The sequence below is a fragment of the Larimichthys crocea genome, chromosome III, assembly GCF_000972845.2.
Source record: "Larimichthys crocea isolate SSNF chromosome III, L_crocea_2.0, whole genome shotgun sequence".
NCBI lineage: Eukaryota > Metazoa > Chordata > Actinopteri > Sciaenidae > Larimichthys > Larimichthys crocea.
In genome coordinates, this window is record NC_040013.1 from 14,271,078 (window position 1) to 14,293,596 (window position 22,519).

General features: G+C 39.7%; 1 protein-coding gene across 1 annotated transcript in view; it reads left to right on the forward strand.

Annotated features, from left to right (window-relative positions):
- dst (dystonin) overlaps positions 1–22,519 on the forward strand; it is a 100,900-nt gene that overhangs the window by 17,511 nt on the left and 60,870 nt on the right. Inside the window, exons 5-24 of the mRNA XM_027277337.1 lie at positions 3,304–3,365; positions 6,175–6,264; positions 8,392–8,427; positions 9,699–9,776; positions 10,803–10,895; positions 16,983–17,149; positions 17,281–17,393; positions 17,551–17,657; positions 17,748–17,867; positions 18,237–18,332; positions 18,430–18,557; positions 20,038–20,131; positions 20,234–20,388; positions 20,469–20,937; positions 21,025–21,153; positions 21,275–21,352; positions 21,460–21,621; positions 21,899–22,003; positions 22,173–22,268; positions 22,347–22,472. Coding sequence (XP_027133138.1) covers positions 3,304–3,365; positions 6,175–6,264; positions 8,392–8,427; positions 9,699–9,776; positions 10,803–10,895; positions 16,983–17,149; positions 17,281–17,393; positions 17,551–17,657; positions 17,748–17,867; positions 18,237–18,332; positions 18,430–18,557; positions 20,038–20,131; positions 20,234–20,388; positions 20,469–20,937; positions 21,025–21,153; positions 21,275–21,352; positions 21,460–21,621; positions 21,899–22,003; positions 22,173–22,268; positions 22,347–22,472 — 2,504 coding nt within the window. The remainder of the gene's footprint in view (positions 1–3,303; positions 3,366–6,174; positions 6,265–8,391; positions 8,428–9,698; positions 9,777–10,802; positions 10,896–16,982; positions 17,150–17,280; positions 17,394–17,550; positions 17,658–17,747; positions 17,868–18,236; positions 18,333–18,429; positions 18,558–20,037; positions 20,132–20,233; positions 20,389–20,468; positions 20,938–21,024; positions 21,154–21,274; positions 21,353–21,459; positions 21,622–21,898; positions 22,004–22,172; positions 22,269–22,346; positions 22,473–22,519) is intronic.

Consider the following 22,519-nt stretch of genomic DNA (forward strand, 5'->3'; position numbering starts at 1 on the left):
CTCATTAAAGCCAAAGGTCACAAGCTGTTGGCTAACACATTTCTAAGCTGTTTCCCCAGACCTCTGAACTACCCATATTGGAGTGAGAGTATTAAAACATCAGATCTTAAAATTGTTGTGTTACTCTTTAATACTCAAAAATGACTGTATTACACTCTAGTTGTTGTCAGTTTTTACAGTTATGAGGCTTTTAACAGTTTATAATAATAAATTTGGGTTCATTTTTGGTTAAAGGTCTTGTGTCACAGTTGACCAGCTTTACCTTCCAAAGAGATGTGATTTTGGATTACTGGAAAAACTAAATGGGTCATTTGGTGTGACTTAGATGAGACATGCATTTTGTTAGATCTATGAGACAAGATAGGAATACAGCTTTTCACTGATAAATAATAAATAGATGAATAATAAATAATAGAATACATGTCTGCATGACCAGCTGTTATTATTATTATTATACTATAGCATTTTTACATAGCTTAGAAAATCAGATATGTCTGAAATGGATAACTAAGTGTGAAAGTCCAGGTAGTATAATCACAGAATTTATTATATGTGATAAGTAGAATGTGATTGATTAAGCTGATGAAGCTGGGCGACGTGCGAGTGTGTGACGATATATGATGATTGTTGTTGCTACAGTTAAATAGTTGGTATGTTTTATGTCTTGACTTATTTTTACGACTGCTTTCATTTTATGACCAAATAATGTATGACTGCTGTTTTAAAGTTGGCAGAGTTCACACTTACTTTTAATTCCCATGTGAACCTCAAGAGGGCACCATACAATTAAACAGCCATCACTTTTTGGGAAGCACAAGGACAGAAATACTCTAAGTTATCTCTTAGCATATTCAAATCTCCTCTCTAGTCCTGCTTCTGTTTATACTGCTGGTATTAAAACATGTGTTTCGCGCCACCTGACTGTGGCTGATGTTAATCTGAGTTGATTAACTCACGCATGCTTTTTATCAGTTATCAGTACAGTATGCGTGAGTATGGTAGGTTATTGCTGACCATGGCTGGTTTAGCTCCTGTCCTTTGCTGTGAGCTGAAGAGTTTCCTGGAATACTTGCTCAGCCAATCTATATTAATGAGTTTTTCTGGAGAGGTTTATATATTATGCAGCAAAGAGCTTAGATATGGGTATTACAAACCAAATTGGTGTTTTACTGCAGGCTTCGCTGCTCTTTTTATCAGTTGTTGAGTCACAGGGACAGATACATCAGCAATGACACAGCAGTACAGCTGGTAAATGCACTCCATCACATTTTCAAAATGAAGACATACTATTTCTTTATTTCTTCACTGATAAATCTTTGAGTCAGACTCTGATGTGATAGACCGATATGCTTCCTTTATTTGGGATTTGGCTTCCTGTCAGACCTTGATCTAGATGTGTAGACCATCATACAACATAATTATCACACCAACCCACTTTCTAATTCTCAGCAGCTTTTCCACGTGCACTATTTTTAGATGAACTAAATGTAGGAATCTGCATAGAGTACAGTCACAGGGATCTTAAGGTGCTCCTGTTATCCTGGAAATGCATGCTCAGACTTTATGATCATTCAAAAACCATACAGTATGTTAGCATGACCATGTTTTCATGTTGTATCATGAAGGGTGATAATTGTTATTTTTACCAGATGTGCTCTCAGTTGTTTCTGCTGATTTAAACATTGTGGTGAGTGTTGGCAGCTGCACAATAGAAATATGATTATCTGACTTTTGCACCCTTGAAAGCTGAGGTCTATGGTTAAACATGTTTATATAGTTTAAATATAAGTCATAAGATATTTGAAATAATAAAGTAACGCGTGCTATCAGTAGAGTTTATTGTGCATTAACAGTATGCTGGAATCGTTCATGAAGAAACATGTTGACGAAGGAACTTTTCCTCTTTTCTCTCTATTTTTATAAGAGACACTGATTACTTCTGTGGTTTGGAGTGCTGCTGATAGATAAACACTTAACTGTGCGGAAAGTCAAAATAGTGAGCAGCCATGGAAAACCTGACAGGACTCGTTCTGGATGCTTGATGGGAAAGGGAGTCGCGACTGCCCTAGAGGCTGGTAGGCTGGTAGGTAGGCAGGCAGGCAGACGAAAAGAGGGACACTGTTACTGTTTCCTCAGTCGCTTATTCACATGGCATCTTTCTACCCGAACCACGACTCTGGCTGTAGCCCTCAGGAGTTGGTGCAGAGGATGAAGTACTTCCTTAAGACCGAGAGGGAGCATCGAGCTCACCTGGTAACTCTAATGTGCTGCATGGGTTAGTATTAAAATTAATGCTTACTGTCATTTTCTAGAAAGGTTAGTCATGTCTGTGCTTGCTCATTATTAGTAATAGGCGAATATCCTTGAGCAAAACTCTTTTTGAAAGCCGCACCAAAGGTTATTAGAGGGAGGAGGTTATCTGTATTGTTAGCCCTGTGGTCAAAGTTCAGGAAAGCACTTAATCTTTCACAAGGTTGTTGTGGAAAAACGGAGCAGTAAATCTGACATAGCCAGCAGATTTCTGTTAAAGTTATTGATTGTACATGTGAATTTTCACTGAGGATCTTTCAGAGGAGTTGTTGTCTGGCAGAGTCTGAGACGTGGAAGCAATGAAATGAGTCACGGCTGTGGTGACTGGCCTGAATCTTGCTCTGCTCTGACACGGGACAGAAGACAATCTTAAGGAAAAATACAGCAACAAATATTACAAGTTATTCACATTGTTGATGAAAAAACACATTAATGCAAGTAGTATTTTTTTCTTTTTCTTCACAGTATTAGTGGTAGCGGTACTATTATAAAGGGCCTGAGTTTTCTTTTCATTTTTAATCGCATCCATTTGTGTCCTGGATTCACATATGTTACTGGCCGCAAGAAGACTCATTGCTATGGTGACAGGAAACAAAAAACATAATGTGGTCAAGAGCATGCAGGAGAGAGTGATGTCATTTCAGCCTCTGGTAAATGGCATCCTTCTTTTTAGTAACTGGGACTTGTGGTCTTTACATGTCCTTACTTTTGCACATGACTTTCACTGAAACTATAAATCCAAAAATAACACACACACACACACACAGACATTGACTCTGTACAACTGGAAGCAAAATATTGAGCTCCCAAAATGAACTGCTAAATGCTTCAAAACCTAAGCGAGTTACCACTAAACATAATAAAACACAATAGGCTACATAATGGTTGTACACAAAGCAGAATTAGGCTCCTTTAATGACAGCTTTCTTTAAAAAGACTTGCTTTGAAATTAACCGGATGCTTTTTTCTTTTTTCTCTCTCTCTCGTCCTCAGATGAAAGAGACAGAGTGCAGAAGAAAACATTTACAAAATGGATAAATCAGCATCTAATGAAGGTAAGAACTAATAGTTGCATGTTATTTTTTCCTCCCTGTTATCGTGTCAAAGTTATGATTTCCATATGTGACTGAGCTAAACTGAGCTGTGTTTCTACAGGAACTATTTTCATTAATACAGAGATAAAATTCCAACATTTTTTCCCCATAACAATCAGCAAACTATTTACCTCCAATATAAACAATCCATTTGAGAAGTGTTGGCTGTAATAACAATTATCGCTGTCCGTGTTGGGTCCTAACATGCTAACATTCCTCTCCAGGTATTATTAAAGCTTGTTAAAAGTCATTTAGCATGACATTTGCTGGTACACAGTAACAGGTTGTCTTTTGTTGACTCAGGAATTTGGATCACTTACTGTGGCGTTTCATCTGTCTGTGGAATTTAATGAAACACTTTAACAGACAGACAAGCACTGGCATGTCTCATTTAATATGTCTTTGTCAAACCTTGGATTCATGTGTAATGTTAGACTTTATAGGGTTTATGCATCAGTGGTACATGAATCACTGCTGTCACTAGAAATCACTGTTATGTAAGGCTTGAACATGAATTTCTGTGATATTTTAATCAAGGGGAATTCATTCTTTCAATCACTTCACTACTATTAAAGTGGCTAAAAAGAACATGACATAGTGTGAGTTACTCATTGGTACTAATATAGATGCATTAGTCAATGCCATGAATCTTGTAAATTGGATATATTCCAGGGAACCAGAGTCTTGCTAGATAAAAAATAGCAGCAGTAAATAGAGACAAACTAAAAGAATTTTAAGATCTGATCATTCATTAAAAATAATTCCATGATATTCATTCGTTTATATTTAGATTCCTTTAAATAAAATCAGTGGCCAAATCTTCAAGTCAAGTTTTCATAACATACTGAATTGAATAAAAAATAGTCTAAAAGTAACTGCATGCTTTAGAAAATGGACAGCAGTGGTGTAAAGCATATGCAGTTTATATCGACGCTAATTGTGTATGTCTAGAGATGGTAATGTTGGTCTGTCTCTCTGTTGGTCGACCACTTTGGAACAGACTGAAATATCTCAGCAACTATTAGACGGATTGCCATTAAACTTTTGTTCAGATATTAATGAAACCTGCTAACTAGCAGATCAGAGTTTTGTCTTGTCAAGTGAAATATTTCAGCATTAATTAGATAGATTGGCCCAACATTTTAGACAGATATCGATGATGATAAATCCTACAGATTTTCATGATCCCCTGACTTTTCATTGATCATCACCATGAGGCTGACAGTCCTGGTTTTGTTCCATATGAGATGTAATAACACTGAGGTTCCCCTGACTTTTCGTTATTTTTCCAAAATTTCAGTTTGTCCAATACTTTGGTTTAAATAACCAAATACCTGCAGTACTAATGTCATTACTTTCACCCTGTTAATTAAATAATAGGTAAATATAAGCATCTTAGTATTGTCACTGTGAGTATATTAGCATCCTAATGTTAGAATTTAACTCAGTACAGCCTCACAGAGCTTCTAGTGTGGCTCTTGATTTCGTATTATTTGATGGGCTTAAACAAAACAACTGTATGGCCTTTTTCTTAATAAATATAATGAAGTTCTGCTGTGCTAACAGAGTTACATTGTTACATAACTGGGGGGCTTTTCCTTCCCTATCCTGTTGTATTCATTGTTTTGCTCCTGAAGGGGGTCTTCAGAGTGTGCTGTGGACAACAAACCTGTCCTGAAGGGTCACTTTAAGGGTCCTGCCCAGTATATCAACCCTTGCTTGATGGGGTTGGGGATTCCCATGGCTCTTCTCATGATGACTGGTTTTATGATTTGCATATGATGTTTCAAATAGCAATGTTTTTATTATTTCCAAAAATAATTAAGACGTAGAAGACCCTAAGGAGCTGCTGGTTCCAGTTCTGCCTTCAGGAAGCTCACACTTTTTCACAAGCGACAGATTATGCACACTTTGTCACAATTTTTGCAAAATAATATTTTATCTCTAGTGCTGTAATAAAACAAGACACATGCAATGAAGCTGCAGAGCATAACAACAACATGTGTATAGTAACACTATGCTCTGTCCTGAACCTGTTGAACTTGAGTTAATGTTTTAATTGGAATATTTCCATTTTATTTCTTGTTTTGACAGCCAGATTTCAGCAGGCCTCACACTTGGCCCATGAGAAATCAGGGGTGCTGAGTAATAGTTGGGGATTGGCTTTGCTGACCCACAAGCACAAGGGTGCAGGTCTATTTTGGCTCCACAGCTGTGGCTGCTATCTGGGATTACAGTGCTGAAAGCCCTGTGTGAAAGCAGGTCAACGGGCAGCAGGGTGATTTCAGAGGCGCGGTATTTAGGACAGGAAGGAGAGATGGGCCTGCTGGAAGGAGAAAACCTTGGTCCAGGGTTGTTAAGTGACTCACTCAAGTGCTTAGATAAGGTGTCACAATACTCAAGCTATTATTCAGTGTGTTTTATGCTACATTCATTTTAATATAGGGGTAACTGAGGGAAACAAAAACATGGTTGTGAACTAAAACAGGTTTTTCTAAAACTGGGATTAAACTGAAACTGAACACCAAGTTGAATGAATGGCATGATACAGAAACTTCAGGGTTAATGGTTGAGTTGTAGTTATGTCAGGTGTAAGAATGTGGCAGACTTTCTTGAAACTGAGATTATTATCTGATATGATAAAATATTTCAAAACAACAACAGTTTTAAATAGATTTGTAATAGTGAGCAGTCGGCAGTGAACAGTTGTGTTATAACAACCCGATATTTGCAGTTTGCTCACATTTTGCTTTTCCCATCACGTCCGTAGGTGCGGAAGCATATAAATGACCTGTACGAAGACTTGCGAGATGGACATAACCTGATTTCACTGCTGGAGGTTTTGTCTGGAGACACATTGGTGAGTTCACGTTTTTACTCAATTTTCATGGTCAGTTTTCCTTGACGAGATAAAGAGAAACTCAAAGCAAAGTTATGAAACGCTGATGATGTTTTGGTGAAATTGGGGGAGTCTCGATTGAGTTCTTAGTTGGAGCAATTTCTGTTACGATCATTCTTATGAAATCACAAAACATTCGGATTGTCATGAGACACCAGTAAGGAAAGCAAAACAGCATGCCTGATGGACTTCCTCCTTCATACTTACATAACTGATAGTAGGAGGGAATCCTGGGATTGGATGGTCTGTAATCAGATCTACTGTGATTTTACATCCACCAAAACACACTCATCAAATCCATTTTTTTTGTGACTTGTATGTAGGTTTCGAACATTTTCCTTTTTTTTGTTTCTCTTTTCTGGGTTATCTATGAAACCGACCGATGTGCTTGTTGTTGTGTTGTCAGCTGTGCTGTGCTACAAGCTGGAAGTATTATGAAATAGGCTGGTACAGTATGATTTGTTTTGTATATTGATATATTTTTTGGGATATAGTGAGGCACTTTGTGCCACATAGCAGTAGTAGTAGGATACTAGATAAGGCGCTTACCCACAAGAGGCTGTTGCGTTTCAGTCAATCAAAATGATGCCTATCAAGGAAAAGTTAGCAAGTCGGAAAAATAGTTCTTGGTAGCCAAAAATTAGTAATAAAGTCATTAATACATTTTTACTTGCTAACTTGCCTTTTTAACAAACTAACTGCCAAAGGCTACTTTTCTTCTTAATTCTTCATTTGAAATATAAAGACACAATTTGTTTGAGGACCACCAGATTAGCATGTGTTTTACCTGTGAAATAAAAACAGTATATACTAGTTTTTCACAAACAAAGTGTAGTGTATTATTCCATAATGAAAATTTGCATCATTAACATAAGACTAGATTTGAATTGTGTATGCATCTCACACACATTAGCACGGAGAGACCCATGAAGTAATCTCGCTTGTCTGTTCTGTGCAGAACATTTACTCAACATTGCATCAGCCTATCGTGGAAACAATGTGATCAATCTGATCAGTGTAAGACAGTAAATGATTTAATTTCTCTTATTCTCTCATTGAGATCCCCCTTTTGCAAATACTGAATGCTAGAAAGGGGGAAACATTTCTGTACCTGACACATAGGCAGCATGGAAATGTGACAAACTACATAATAATACAATATTACAACCATGAGCAGCACAGGAAACTGCGTTGTTATGGTGATTAAAACACAACTGGAGTGATCACTGTAACGGTTATATAATCAGATCACTTCCACTTTGTCAAAACTTGGAACAAGTTCATTGTTTCCATGTGAGGAATTTCTTTGAAATGCTAAGTAACCAAAGCCTTTCACAAATATGAAACTGTTCTTGTTATGTGTGTTAAACCTCAGTTTTTCATTACAGTTTGCAAAAAATATGGTCCCTCACATTTGATGGAAGATGTAGCACAATCCTTATTTTAACTTTTTGGTTGAAGAGCTGGAAAGAAACTTAGTGGGCACCCATATTAAATTGAGTTACTAGTATTTGTTTTAGTAAAATATGTCTAAATTTCAGTCTTCAGTTTATGGCCTTAGCAGCATAAAGCAATTTTTACTTTGACCATGGAGAAATCGTGACAGCTCAAGCTCTGTACAGTTCAGTATGTGTATGTGTCCAATCCCTCACATATAGAGCACATAGCTGAACAGTGTAGTACTTTGGCCTCAGGCAGTGGCTACAGAAGTGCTGCATGTTAACCAACAGGCTATTTAATATTTCATTTCACTGTTAACAAGTCATTCTTTCATCTTATATTAAAGTGTGTTAATACTATCGTTTTGTACATTCCTAAATTCTGTAATGTTATCATGCTGTAATGTCTAAAGTGCATGTATTCCTGTGCAAGGAGCCCCAGCAGTTACTCCCTCTCCAGTGTGACTAACTTTCATCCTCTAAGTGGCTATCTATTTTCTGTTTACATCCCATTCCCCTTCTACTTTCCTCCTTCTCTGTTCTCCATCTTTGAATTGGTTTCTGTCCTTTGTCTAACTTCCTTTGATTTGGCCGCCATGTGTGTCCATGTCTTCCTTTCTTCCCCATATGTTGCCTTTTCGGTGATAAGCCAAGGGAACGTGATTTTCTGAAGACATTGCGGTTGGTGAGTGGGACAGAAGCATGCGCAGTTGAGCAGCATGGAGACACGGTGGATGATGATAAGGGGGTACGTGTGGCTTGCCCCCTTACCCCCTTTTAACAGACTAATTCAGAGCGTGTTGTGGCCAGTTAACAGGAGTGCAAAAACAATCACACAGTAAGAGTTGTCTTTTTGTAGACTTATGCACTTTAGCAGATATTCTAGTTCTTCTGTGATAGCGTACTGTTTTCCTTTTGTCAGTTTTGCTAGATTTGTCACTTATATGCAACATTATGTTTCATAATGCCACAGCTTTTGATCAGGAAATCATCAAATAGTCCCAAAGCTTTGTTTATATGACCAGATGACACTGATGATGCAGAGAAATGTGCACATGATCTAAAGACCCAGGCATCCTCACACTCAAATCTTGTTTTTGAACATGCATGTGCAACAAAACGTACAGAAACTAATACATTTGTGCTCACCTTGAAAAAGCATCAAAAAGATGGAAATTGGCCATAAAGCTTGGGTCTTTATATCCATTTCACTAGCTTTGCCCATCATTGAGCCATACGATCACAGTGCTCTGCTCCTATGTGAGCATCAGGACATTTTTCATCTGCTGCTTTTGGGAACTCTGCAACATTGATGCCTCAAGAGGGCTTCACAAGTGAATGATATTCACTGAATAAAAGCCGTGGGAGATGGGTTTTGCATTTGAGATGAACAGGATTCTTCTCTCAGCTATTAGCAACTAAGAAACGCGGCTGAACGCAGCAAGTCTTTTGCTGTTGCTGCACCCTGGCTTCAACGCATTTTCCATTTCATTACCTCATGCTGTGGCCCCTGACTATCCACATGCATTCATCACAATAGATTGGACACTTGCTTGAACAATGCAGCACTCTGCTATTATTGTTAAAAATGTACATTTAGTTTCTCCAGCACAGCGAATCAAACGTAAAAATGTGTCTTATGTTAGAGTGTGTTAACTAGCAGGGTTACTGGGTTTGTTATTACATGTTCAGAGCAAATTTCTAGAGATGCAAATGGTGGAAAATGTTCTACACATGCACAAATTTTGAGTGGGCCTGCAGAATTGGCTACTTGTGTTGTGGGTAAAGTTGATCTTTTTTTTTACCTCACCAGATCAGCGGGTAAGAACCTGGAAGCATGTCCTGTGTCCTCCATGCTACTAATCTTTTTTAAATTTTTTTTTTATAATTTGTCCACTGATGTTGAGAAGAACCTGATTACCATACATGTCCCCTCTTCCCTCTTTATCTCCACAGCCTCGGGAGAGAGGGAGGATGCGCTTCCACAGACTCCAGAATGTACAAATAGCACTGGATTATTTAAAGAAGCGGCAGGTATGGATCAGTTTACTTACATTGTCATACTCTTCTGTTTTGTCAGGCTTTTGATTGAAGACTGGAATACATTTGAGGCAACGCTTTCAGGATTTAGACTGCTGGATGAAGCTACTGGAAATCAGTCTTCTGAGTCAATATACAAAACCCCCCCACATTTTTATGTCTTTCCTGTCATATCATACATTCATAGCAGTATCTAACTGAAAGTCCACATGATTAAGTCAGAATTTTCACAGTTATATAAAATGTGTTTACAGATGAATAGCATATGTAAATGCTTTACTGTTTTGTGAGAGATTTGTTCACCCGTAACCACTAAGACAGACAAATGCAAGCAAAGACACACGTGTAATTGAACTGGGACAGCCCCACTCAGTGGTGATTGCTTCCTATTCTCCACCTGGACTCTTTATGGCACTTTCTTTATGAAAATTGCAATTCAGTTCCCAGAAATAGTAATGGCAGCATTTATGGTGGGCTGACTACAAATCCCATCAGCGGGGTTCCAAAGGGCTATGATTGCCCTCCCCTCCCCCACCACAGTCAAGACGTGATGAAGAACACAGCCTTGCTGAACCGTAGCCAGATGTGACGTAAGGCTTGAGACAAAGGATTCATAGATGGTCACAAATCAGTTGTTCTATTGTTTTGGCTGCGTTTACATACCAGCCACATCCATGCATCCTCTGTGGCCATTAAATGTAAAGTGATCTCATTGTTTAAAAACATTTAATACACATAATTTTTCACTCTGATATGTGCTGGATAACCTAGAAGGTTTATAGCATTTAATTAGTAGCAAGCATTCATTCTCTCTGTGAGCTCAGACCCACATGTTTATGATAACAGTGTTCTCTGACACAATACAGTGACTATTGTGCCACCTTGTGGTGCTTTTGAAATGTCAGTCAGAACAGACAGTTACTCTGTCACTCATATTTTGTATAACAAATAAATGTAAATGGGGGTACCATCATTTAGAGAGTATATACAATATATTAATCATGTGTTTTCTGTCATCAGGTCAAACTTGTAAATATCAGGAATGACGACATCACAGATGGTAACCCAAAACTGACCCTGGGATTGATCTGGACCATAATTCTGCACTTTCAGGTCAGTGTTTTCAGCTAATTCTTTGGTAAATATTATGCTTTAAATTGCTGAGTAATTCAGAATATTTATTACCCAGTTACTGAATTATTTCTGCTTGCTTTTATGTATTACATCTAACTGATGAAGGCTGTTAATTTGTATTCAACGTGTATGTATCTTCACATCCTACTTGATGTTGATCTGTAATGCAGAGGGTTTTCAATTGCAGAGGGTTTTTTAACAACCAGAAATGCTGGCGTGCTTCGGGGTTGAGAGTTGCGTAATAGTTTGTCGAATACCCTCCAGATTAATGCTTCTAAAATGAGTTCACATCCACACTCTCCCGCTGAATGGATATTTCTACTTTTGACCACAAGATGTCAAAGTTGTGCAGCATGGCTTGAAAGTAGCATTTGTCTGTGCAATCGATGAAATTAAAACCAGATTAGAGTTAGGACTAAATATCTGTAGCATTACATTGTGAACATTTGTGACTGACCGATCAGTACAACCAAGCATTAGCGTATGCTTACACCTTTGAAGAGAGTTGTAATTGCTTTCAATATTTTTTTCTGCTGTAGGCTGAGTTCATATTTCTCCTTGAAGGTTCTCAAAAAAAGTCCTCTGGGGATACTTATCATGTTATTGCTCGGGTGACACAAAAGTGGGTTGGTCTGTGTGTGCATGCCTGGGGTATCCAGGCATGCACACACAGACCAACCCATAAAAGTATTTCAATATTTATGCAAAATCCAACAGCATGCAGAGATGTCACACTTTAACCACTTCACCCTCACACTCTCTCACTCTTTCTTTCTCCCTGCCTCTGTCCCCTCCTCTCCCTCTCTTGGACTGTCTTGCATTGCATTATTAATATCTTTGGCACTTTCTGCATGACTCAGTTGTTGGTTTAAGGACAGGAATATTGTAATAGACTTGCAGCCTTGTATTGATTTACTATGTTTTTTTAGAATAAGAATGCACCTGTGTGACCGATGACCTCAATGAAATTACGAAAGAAAAAGTAGTTAATCTCATTTTGCCTGGACTAAGACGCGCTGACAGGTAGCGTCGTTGAAGATGCCAACACCTGCTGCTGTCAGTCTCACGCAAGCCCTTGAGCAGTTGATCCAGCAGAAATGGGCCTGTTTCTTCTTGATTTGGAAGGATGGCAGGGTACTTCAGGAGAAAATATTGTGCTTCACTCATAGCATACACCTTTGGCTTTAGTATATATAAGCATGGCTGACAGTAGTTGGACATGTTTAAACTGAACCACTGTTTTTAAATCTTATGCTCTTATACGGCTGGAAGTGTTAGGATTAGTTCCTGGCTGAAGGACAAGAGTTGTTTTGGGGGCACACTTTATGTGTTTTATACTTATATAATTTCAGAGTACTGCCATGGTGTGCGTCCTGTTCTGTTTGACCTCATATCTGCTTTACTTTTACTGCAGACGTTTTGTTAACGTGTTTCAGGCACTATCCATTGTTTGATCATGTCTGTCCAGATAACAAATTGATTGCATTACGCTTAAGCTGCCACTGTCTCTTCACAATGGTAACCACACTGTATTGTCACTTGGAACATGGTGTAGAGAATACTACAGTGTAATGTGTATTTTAGTATAGCTGGTAACAATGCACCCACATGACAATACGCTGCCGTCAGGTGTTTCTATGCTTGTTTGTCTTGTCTGTTTGTTTTGCCCTGATTGACGGTCACTTTCCCTGTGTGTGACGTATTGTTCACATATTCATGATTCATGTCACTGGGGAAAAACGGTACAGTTATAAAGTTGTTATAGCTATAAATGATGTTATAAACCACAATTGTACTCTAATATAACATGTACAATCATAATCTGATGCTGCAATAATACCTGTACTTGATAGTTCGACCGGAAGGTGACCATAGATAGCAATTGCAGTAATCAGCGCACTAGTTTGAAGTGTGTTGGTTTGTCAGGTGACTTTGACCTTCAGGGAAACTTCATTGGTGTTCGAATATTGTACGCTCACAATGGCATGCTGTTATTTTTAGTTGAGCTTTGTGGTTGCATTACATTTACTCTTTCACACTGTACTATTTCTCTTTTGCCGTGTCTTTAAAGTATTGCTAGATTCCTCTGTCACCATGTTTTTTAGTTAGGGTTAGGGTTAGATAGTTGTTGCAATGGTTTTATGTGGTGAATCACTTCCTGGTCAGAGCATTTGCCCCCTTGTGAACTGCGGTGGTGGGGATCTGTTTAGATAATGTGCAGTGCGCAGTGTTTGTTTAAACCATAGGACTTAAGCCCCACCTCTGGCTCTGCCATTGTACGTAGCTTGATTAATAGATAAAGTGAAAGCACTTTGTTGTCCAGCTCGGATTTGCCTCTGCTTCTGCTGCTCTTGTTGACCTACGCTGTTCTGTTTTTCAAAGCCTTTCTGACCGGGCTGGGATTCACGCAGCCAAACGTGCTGAGCCAAAGTTTCTCACAGCATAATATGTGGCCACCCCTTGTCCTCCCTTCACCCCTCATCACAGACACAAATATTATCAAATCCTAAGAGGCGGCTGTGACGTGGGCATGTTTACTGTGTAGATGAAGCAGACTAGCCACCCTGAAACAGGTCTGTCCGCAAGTCTTTTTCATTCTTGCTCAGCTGAGAGGTATAAGCTCGCGTGCCACGTCACTGTGTGCATTTATGGCGTTTGTGCTGGATTAGCAAAGCAAGAGAAACGTTTCAAAGGTCAGAAAGGATTCCAGTGTCACAGGAGAGACGCAAGAGAGAGCATGCGAACTAGAGAGTAATGCAGTGAGAGGGAGAGAGACTGGCCGGCTCTCAGCTGTGAGTATCTTGGAGAGAATGAAAGGAAAAAATGAACTCTGCACTGAGTGGAGCTTTATCTCTGGCTGCCGGCTCGTCTGCTACTGCTAGTTACACCATGTGAAATTGGCTTTCTGTCACTGGGATAGTGGCTCTTCAGATCAAGCGGAGCTTACTGGATACTTTGCCTCAACACAGCTTGTTGTCTATGGAGACTGTATGACTGTCAGCCATGGGAAACATCTGTGGCTGTGTTCGAGGCCCTAAAGAGGAATGCTATGTTGACCCCAAGAAAGCTCCACTGAGACCTGAATCTAAGGAACTCAAAGGTCGACGTTATTTCCAGAGAAAGAAGAGGAAATCAGAGGATTTTCAGCCTGGTGGATCATTTAGGAGTCCTGGAAGTGAGGCTGTTACAAGTGCGGCCATCTGCAGCAGCACAAGGCCTCAGGATGCCGTAGATGGGAACATGGAGAGGTCCCACGTAGAGCTGAATAAACCATCAGAGGGGGAGACACATTTATCCAGGCAAAACAGCATCAGCAGGGGTGTCTATGTCGGAGAGGTACCAGTTTTGGTCTTTAGAGATGCCTGTAATCAAACTGTTGTTAAGAGGTTAGCTTACAGGTTGGGAAGGTTTTCTGCAGTGCACACAGTCGTGGACAGAAGTAGGTCCACTGTTGAAGGAAAGCTTCGTGGCATTAACACAACTCCCAGGGGTGCCTCCGCTAAGGATGGTCTGTTTTTGAAGAAACTGCTACAGAGACAGTTAAGAAGGGCTGTAAGCTTTGGAGCGGTGGAGCACATGCTGCGGACTCTGAGGGGTAATGACAGACCCGGGAGTGAGGATATGTTTGCCAAGATTATATTGGACTCTCAAGCACACAGGAAGAGAAGACGGAGGGCCTACACCTGCTCTGGTTACATGCAATCACTTCCAGCTCCTGCCAAATGTATTTCCACCGAACACGAGGTACTCATGATGTCTTATTTATAGCCATTTGACGTGTGATTCGTGATAGATTAATACAGGATTTGATTGGGGTATAATGTAACTTCACGGCTGGTGTTTAGATCATAGAGGTTAAGCACTACACTGAAAATAAATGCTGAAATGAAGCAGTTCTTTAGAGCAACAGCAGTTCATTTTGTTAATCATAATCATTTTATACTCAACTGGCACGATCCATTGTATGTAGAGCGTTGTGTCATCATTGTAGTGTCACTCTGTTGGTGTTCACAGTCATTCATGGACACAAGATGACTCAAAAACCAATTATCGCAGGACGTATTCACTGGTACTGAACATTATGTAAAATACTTTGGCAGCATGATCAGATTGACTTAAAAGCTACTTTAAAATAGTTATGCTGCTCATCTGAATGTCATACCTATATTCTTTCATTCATATGTATGTATATGCATAACGGAAAAGTGTGCATTTGGATGAAAAAGTAAGTAATCACAAAATATGTGTTATGCATCAGGAAATTTTAGAGCTAACTGTAGAATCACTTTGGAGTGATAGCATGCCTTATCCCGTGTTTTTAAGTTTTATTGGTGGCTCTTTGGTTGTGTTGAGTATTCTGGACACAAATGATGTCGTATCGTGTTAATTACGCTGCTTAGTCACTATAGCAGTCGATCCTGATTGTTCTTATAGTGACTGTTTCTCATCAGGAGGCTGAAGTGTGTGAAGGTAAATGTATTTATTCTAAAGACCACTGATTCTCTTCAGGTCGCTGTTTGTCTCCTCTTCTTTATATTTCTTGGCTGATAGAGTCTGTATGAAAATCAGCACATTATATAAAATCTGCTGGTGATACAGTGACTGTACTGTAAGATACTTTTACAGGAGCAGGAACAGGGTTGTGGTGCTGTGCATCAGACTCAGACTGTGCACGAAGGTGAAACAGTCAGTCCTTCATCTTCATGTCAGCAAAACAATTCATTTGATTGTTGATTTCAGAATATCTCTCCCTTGTTTAACATCAGCTGAAATCATGGTGGATAATTATACATATCATGGGACAGTTAGGGACAGAAAACTATGTTCTAAATTTGTTTGCAAGAAAGCACAAACTTTGACTATGACTTTGACTTTGTTGACTATCACAGTCTCATTGAAATCGTTTGGTCCTTTCGCATGGTGCTGAGGTGAGAGGAAACTTCAGCCTGTCCAGTAGAAACTCAACAGTGTTGTCAAAGTGTCCAGTAACATTCAGCTGTTTGGCATTTATACTCAGCATGTTCTTCTTAGGAAGGCCTGATCATTCTTTGTTTAGTGTTCCAGCTGGACTAAAAGGATGAAATCAACCTTTGTTTTGGTGGCTGGCTTTGAGTCTGTTAAACTCTCGTCAGACTGGACTGTATAAATGTTTTTGGCTGTGGAAAATATACATTCTGGATAGTCTGGTCTGTTGAAGTATTCTTCTCTCATCTTTTTTCTTCAGGGTGGTGATATTTGTCAAGATGTGTTTGTGTTCATCTTGTCTGAGCTGCAGTGTGTTGCATAGCTGACAGTTGTTATGTTTTTCACTCTTGTTTTCATGACTGATGGCACCTGGCTGCAAATTCTTCCCCCCGGGGTACAATAAAGATTTGTTCATTGGTTGATTGATTGATTTAACTTCACCTGGTAAAATCTCTTCTGTGTGTCTCTGTTCTTGGTTTTTATTTCAAATCTTATTACGGTGTAACATTTTCTGTGATATAGAAACTTCCAAGCTGCGTTCCTACATGCTTTTGAACAGAATAATTTCTGTTAAATGTTGTTTTAAGAATTTTGGTTGTTTGGGATGTCTGTGACAGGAAAACAAAGTCTTGAATCGATATTACTGTATGTGGTGTGAACTAAAGATAAAAACTCTCTTCACAACATCTTAGGTCATCTTAATTAGTAGTGTAATATGTTGTAAAACAATTTATTACCCAACTTTATCTCATACTTTTGACCTTGTTGCATTTTCCATGTTGTGCGAGCCAGATAAGGAAACTTTTACCCATTTACTCTTAAGTATTATTATGAAATGAAATAAATCTCTGTACAATGAATACTATCTTTGTGAAGTGTGTTTTGAGACATAAAGGTTCATTTAATGCAGATATACAATATATTTAGAGGTTTTGTGTGCTGGTTTTGTTTGTGCTGTTGTGCATTATTTTTGCCACTCTTTCTCTGACACAGTTATCATTCACACATTTCTAGTTATATTTTCAAACCCCCCACAACGGCACATTTAATGTCTGTACATGTTGTATTTAACTTTTAACGTCATGTTTCTCTTTGTGACAGATCTCTGAGATCCACGTGACAGGGGAGTCCGAGGACATGACAGCCAAGGAGAGGCTGCTGCTCTGGTCCAAGCAGATAACAGAGGGCTATGTAGGCGTACGGTGTGATAACTTCACAACCTCCTGGAGGGATGGAAGGCTATTTAACGCCATCATTCATAAATACAGGTACTGTTGCACAGAATGACCTGCAGGGGGGTTTTGCACAGTGGGTTTAGTAGTGTAGTGTTCTTTTCTCTTTCTTTTAGTTGATATGCCTTGTTTTTGTTTTTTGTTATTTCCTTACTCTTCTATCACAGGCCGGACATGGTTGACATGACCCATGTGTCATCACAGACCAACCGATCAAATCTGGAGCATGCGTTTTGTGCAGCTGAGCAGCTGGGGGTGGCCAGGCTCCTGGACCCCGAGGGTGAGATCCATGCACAGTGTCATGTTTGGTTTGAAAAATGCTCTCTGTGCTATAAATCATGGATAGTAAAACTTGGATTTGGCTTGAGGAATAATTCCTCTGAGTACAGCTCATGTGTTGCATTCATAACGATTTTGGCTTTTGCTCCCCTCATCAGACGTAGACGTTCAGTCTCCAGATGAAAAATCAGTTATCACATATGTCTCAACACTGTATGATGCCTTCCCAAAAGTACCCGATGGCGTTGATGGAATCAGTCCTAATGTAAGTTGATAACACCGGTCTGCCAGTAACACCACCCATTCTGCGTGCTGAAAAGTGATTTATTGCTGACGATCCTTTTTCTTTGAACAGGATGTTGATATCAAATGGGTGGAGTACCAGAACATGATCAAATACCTCAGCCAGTGGATCAAACACAATGTGGCCATAATGTCAGATAGATCATTCCCCAACAACCCTGTGGAACTCAAGGTATTGTGGCTTTATTAGCTGTTATTAGCTTTATTTTGTTCAAGCTGAGCTGCAGCTGTCTCATTTTACAGAGTAGTTAGAATCACAGTACGGTGAAGGATAATTGTCTGCTTTAGACAGCACACATGCAGCATCTGTCTGCTGTAAATGAGACTTAAAGTGATATTGATGGATATGAGAGAGCAGCAGCATCCATTTACTGCAAGAAGTCGATAGCTTTTATGCACTAAGGCACTTTTAGGCAGTTATTTTAAAGACAAAGGGAGATTATGGACAAATGCTTAGAGACGTTTCTCCTGTTGTGATGCTTTGTTGTCCAAGTGTAGAAAAACTACATTTACGTATTGTTGTCTCTGCTTTCTTTTACAGGCACTTTATACACAGTATCTGCAGTTTAAAGAACATGAAATCCCGGTGAAAGAGAACGAGAAGACAAAAATCAAAAATCTCTATAAAATGCTCGAGGTATACACGCGTAAAACAGAAGAAGCATGTCACTTAGGTGTTTCTAGTCTTGCACAGTGTAGCAATAACAAGTCTTTGTTTGTTCTGTATCTGACAGATGTGGATTGAGTTTGGGCGTATTCAGTTACCTCAGGGTCACCACCCCAATGATGTGGAGAAGGAATGGGGTAAATTAATTGTTGCCATGCTGGAGAGAGAGAAAAGCCTGAGGCCCGAGGTGGAGAGGTATGTGCAGCCACTGAGCCTATTCATACTTTGTTTTGTCAGGTCTAATCTTTATAGCCCTGATATTACCCCTGATATGTGTCAGGCAAAGGTCACAATTTAATAACAAAATGTGTGAGAATTCGAGGCATTGAGGATTGAAAATAAGAAATATTGCCAGCATGTGCTGCTCTCCTGAGTGGAAAAGTGTTCACACAGTATACAGGTAAAGAAGCAAAAATGCTACATGAGTCAGCATAACATTTTCTGAGGTTGATGCAGGCAAAGTGCTCCAGCATCATATTGCAAGCCCACTAATGTCTCTGATGAAACTAAACACTGACGGTTAGTGATTATGGCAGAGTTTGCTTTTTCCTATCAAAGTAGAAATTCCCTCATTATGGCAGAGTTTGCTTTTTCCTATCAAAGTAGAAATTCCCTCACTGAACTGTTACACACTATAATATGGTTTATATCAATATATTTATGTTAATATAAAGATTTACTGTAGCCAAAGTACATATGTATATGATAAGGTTGAGTTTTGTTTGACTTACAAATGATCAAGTGCAAAATAAGCAGAAAACAAAGTGAATCTCATATAATAAGGAAATATATAATAATATAATGAGGACAAAGCTCTTATGTTCTGCAGTTCAGGAGTATCTACTTAACCTAAGGGCAGGAACTTGCAAATGCTAAGAAGACAAATATGTACATTTCATGTCATATGATGCTTTGGTTGAGATGTTTTCATTTTGCATGCCATTTTTTATGGCATGCTCAGTCAAGTTTTTTAACTCCGTCTGCTGTTGTCATCAAAGTTTGTTTATAGTAGGTCTTATTGCTATGGAAACTCAACCGTCATTTTTCCGACTTGTGTTTACAACAGTTTAGGCAAGTTAACATCTTCATTCCTGTCTTTGTGGTCTCTAAACACAGTATATTTACAGGATTTATTTGGGGTGTGGTGAAAACTGGCAGAAGTTTGGCAGCACTGTATACAGTCTCAGCTTGTATAAAGGTGTACTGTCTCAACCTGCTATTTAGTTTTCATCCCCTAAGGGCAGCACTTTATTCCGGGGTGGGATTTATTTTACACGCTCCTCACCTGGCTGTGCTGCTATAAATATGAGCATGTTGAAAACACCTCCATCAGTCAAGTCTGCGAATGCTTAAGGTTGGGACCCTTTCAGATGGATGATTAGGATGTGAAATGTAGCAGTGAGTGTTTTGAGTAACCGCGAATAGCGACAGTCGCTCACCGCGTAAAGTAAGATGGCCTATTTGAGTGGAATCTCGTCTGTTAGCAACAGCAGCTTTACCAGTTTTGGCTCCAATGACACAATCCTCAGCGAGCCGTTACAAATTAACAGCTCAGTCTTTCTCAATAACAACATTGCCTTTGGATCCAGGTGAGGTTGCAGTTTTCTTGATTTTTGTTTTTTATTAAAGTTATAACAGATGTAAACTAAAAGTTTCCTCTTTTTTGTTGTTGTAGGCTTGAGATGTTGCAGCAGATTGCCAACAGGGTCCAGCGGGACTGTGTCAATGGAGAGGACAAGCTGGCACTGGCAAGAACTGCCCTGCAGTCTGTGAGTTTTGTGCAACCTCTGTTTGACTTAATGTATGTGGTGATAAAATAACACAGGAGTGTGAATTCTTGAGTTTTGAGTCTCTTCTTTTACTCTGCTAAGGATGCAAAACGTCTTGAGTCTGGCATCCAGTTCCTAAATGAAGCTGAGATTGCCGGATACCTTTTGGAGTGTGAGAATATCCTCAGACAACAAGTGCTGGACATCCAGATTCTCCTGGACGGAAAATTCCCCTTTGCAGATCAGCTTGTCCAAAGGTATAAATTATATCCTCTTGCAAAAATAACACACTGAATTTTCTCACGCATCTCATTTTGCTGTTCATTTTTGATTGCAGGGTGTCAAAACTCCGTGATGACCTCTTAGCCCTGAGAGCAGAGTGTTCCTCCGTGTACAGCAAAGGTCGCACCTTGACAACAGAACAAACCAAAATGATGATCTCAGGCATCACGCAAAGCCTGAACTCTGGCTTCTCACAGAACATCAACACAAGCCTGACACCAGCCCTCACTCCTGCACTCACCCCAGGGGGGTTAGGCACCCCTGGATCCACATTCACCTCTAGCCTTACGCCGTGCCTCACCCCGTCCTTGACTCCTGCCTTGACCCCTGGTCTTCAGCCCGCTTCAGTCCAGAGCTACATGGGGAGCGGTGGCAGCATGGACCCAGGCAGCCTCAGGCATTTGAAACACATGCAGATCCGCAAGCCTCTGCTGAAATCCTCACTTGCAGACCCCAACATGACAGAGGAGGAGGTCAACATGAAATTTGTTCAGGACCTCTTGAACTGGGTGGAAGACATGCAGGTAAGTACTCACCCTCAGTTTATTTATTATCTACTGTAGCTATAAATAAGTGCGTGGAGTAATTGAGAATCTTTTCTGTTTTTAAAGGTGCAACTGGATCGTTCAGAGTGGGGATCTGATTTGCCAAGCGTGGAAATGCATTTAGAGAACCACAAAAGCGTACATAGAGCCATCGAAGAATTTCAAATGAGTCTTAAAGATGCCAAACTGAGTGAGGTAAGCGTTTTGTTTCTCTCTTTGCATATAATTATAGTAGAAAACATTCTACACCGGTCCAGCAACAATCCTACATAATCCATAACTTAAATGTTAGTCTGACATGTTTTTCTTTTCTCAGATTCAGATGAACATGCCCCTGAAACTATCTTATTCAGACAAACTCAACAAACTAGAGAAGCAGTATGAACGGTTACTGGTAATTGATCTCTCTCTAATCTAAAACTTGTGCTGCTATAAATGATTATGATAAATTATTGATGTTCTTTTTGTAGTCTCACTTTTATGAATTCCTGCTTCTTTCAGAGCTGTTCAAGAGAGCGACAAAGTCACCTGGAAAACCTGCATGACTTTGTGTCGAAGGCGACTCAGGAGCTCATCTGGCTGAATGAGAAGGAGGAAGAGGAGGTCGCCTTCGACTGGAGTGATCGCAACAGCAACATCTCCAAGAAAAGAGACTACCATGCCGTAAGTTCTTTTGATTAACTGTAACTTCATCTGTGAAATCTTCCACGCAGAATAACAAGAGCTTGTTCAGGCTGTGTGTTTGGCTGTGTTACAGTTTGGCTATGGTAACAGCAATAAACAATAATCTCATTGAAAGGATTTGTGTATTGTTGCCTGAAAGATTAACTTCATAATCGGTGATGTGAGGCAGGATATGAAATTGTGTAAGAGGATGGAGTGACTGGTCCATTGCCACAGCTGGATGCCAGAGATATTCAGCTTGATGTCTTTCATACAGGATCTGATGCGGGAGCTGGATGAAAAGGAGGAAGTGATCAAGTCTGTGCAGGACAAGGCAGAGCGCCTTATGCTCAAGAACCACCCAGCCAGGCTTACTATTGAAGTAAGCCTTTTTTCTGTAGACTTAGTTCTGCACTGCAGACTTTATGACTTTAATACATGATTTAATGCAACTCCACCCCACATTCAGCACACACAATGATTAAAAGATATAGTAATTTTCCAGTTTTTCTATCTGGATGTTTAATTTTGTGACTTTTTCTCTCTTCCAGGCGTACAGAGCTGCCATGCAGACACAGTGGAGCTGGATTTTACAGCTCTGCTCATGTGTAGAACAGCATCTCAAGGAGAATGCTGTTTATTTCGAGGTAAGTTGCTGCCCATTTCTTAGTCATGAGTGCGTTTGTTTTGGGGTGTCTAATTTCTCACACTTTTCCCCTGTGCAGTTTTTCAGGGATGCCAAAGAGTCCATGGACTATCTTAAGAACCTGCAAGATGCCATTCATAGAAAATACAGCTGTGATCGAACAAGCAGCCTACACAGACTGGAGGATCTCACCCAGGAGTCAATGGTAAAGTGATAGAGAGATATGAAGTATGTGTGTGGATATTGCAAATA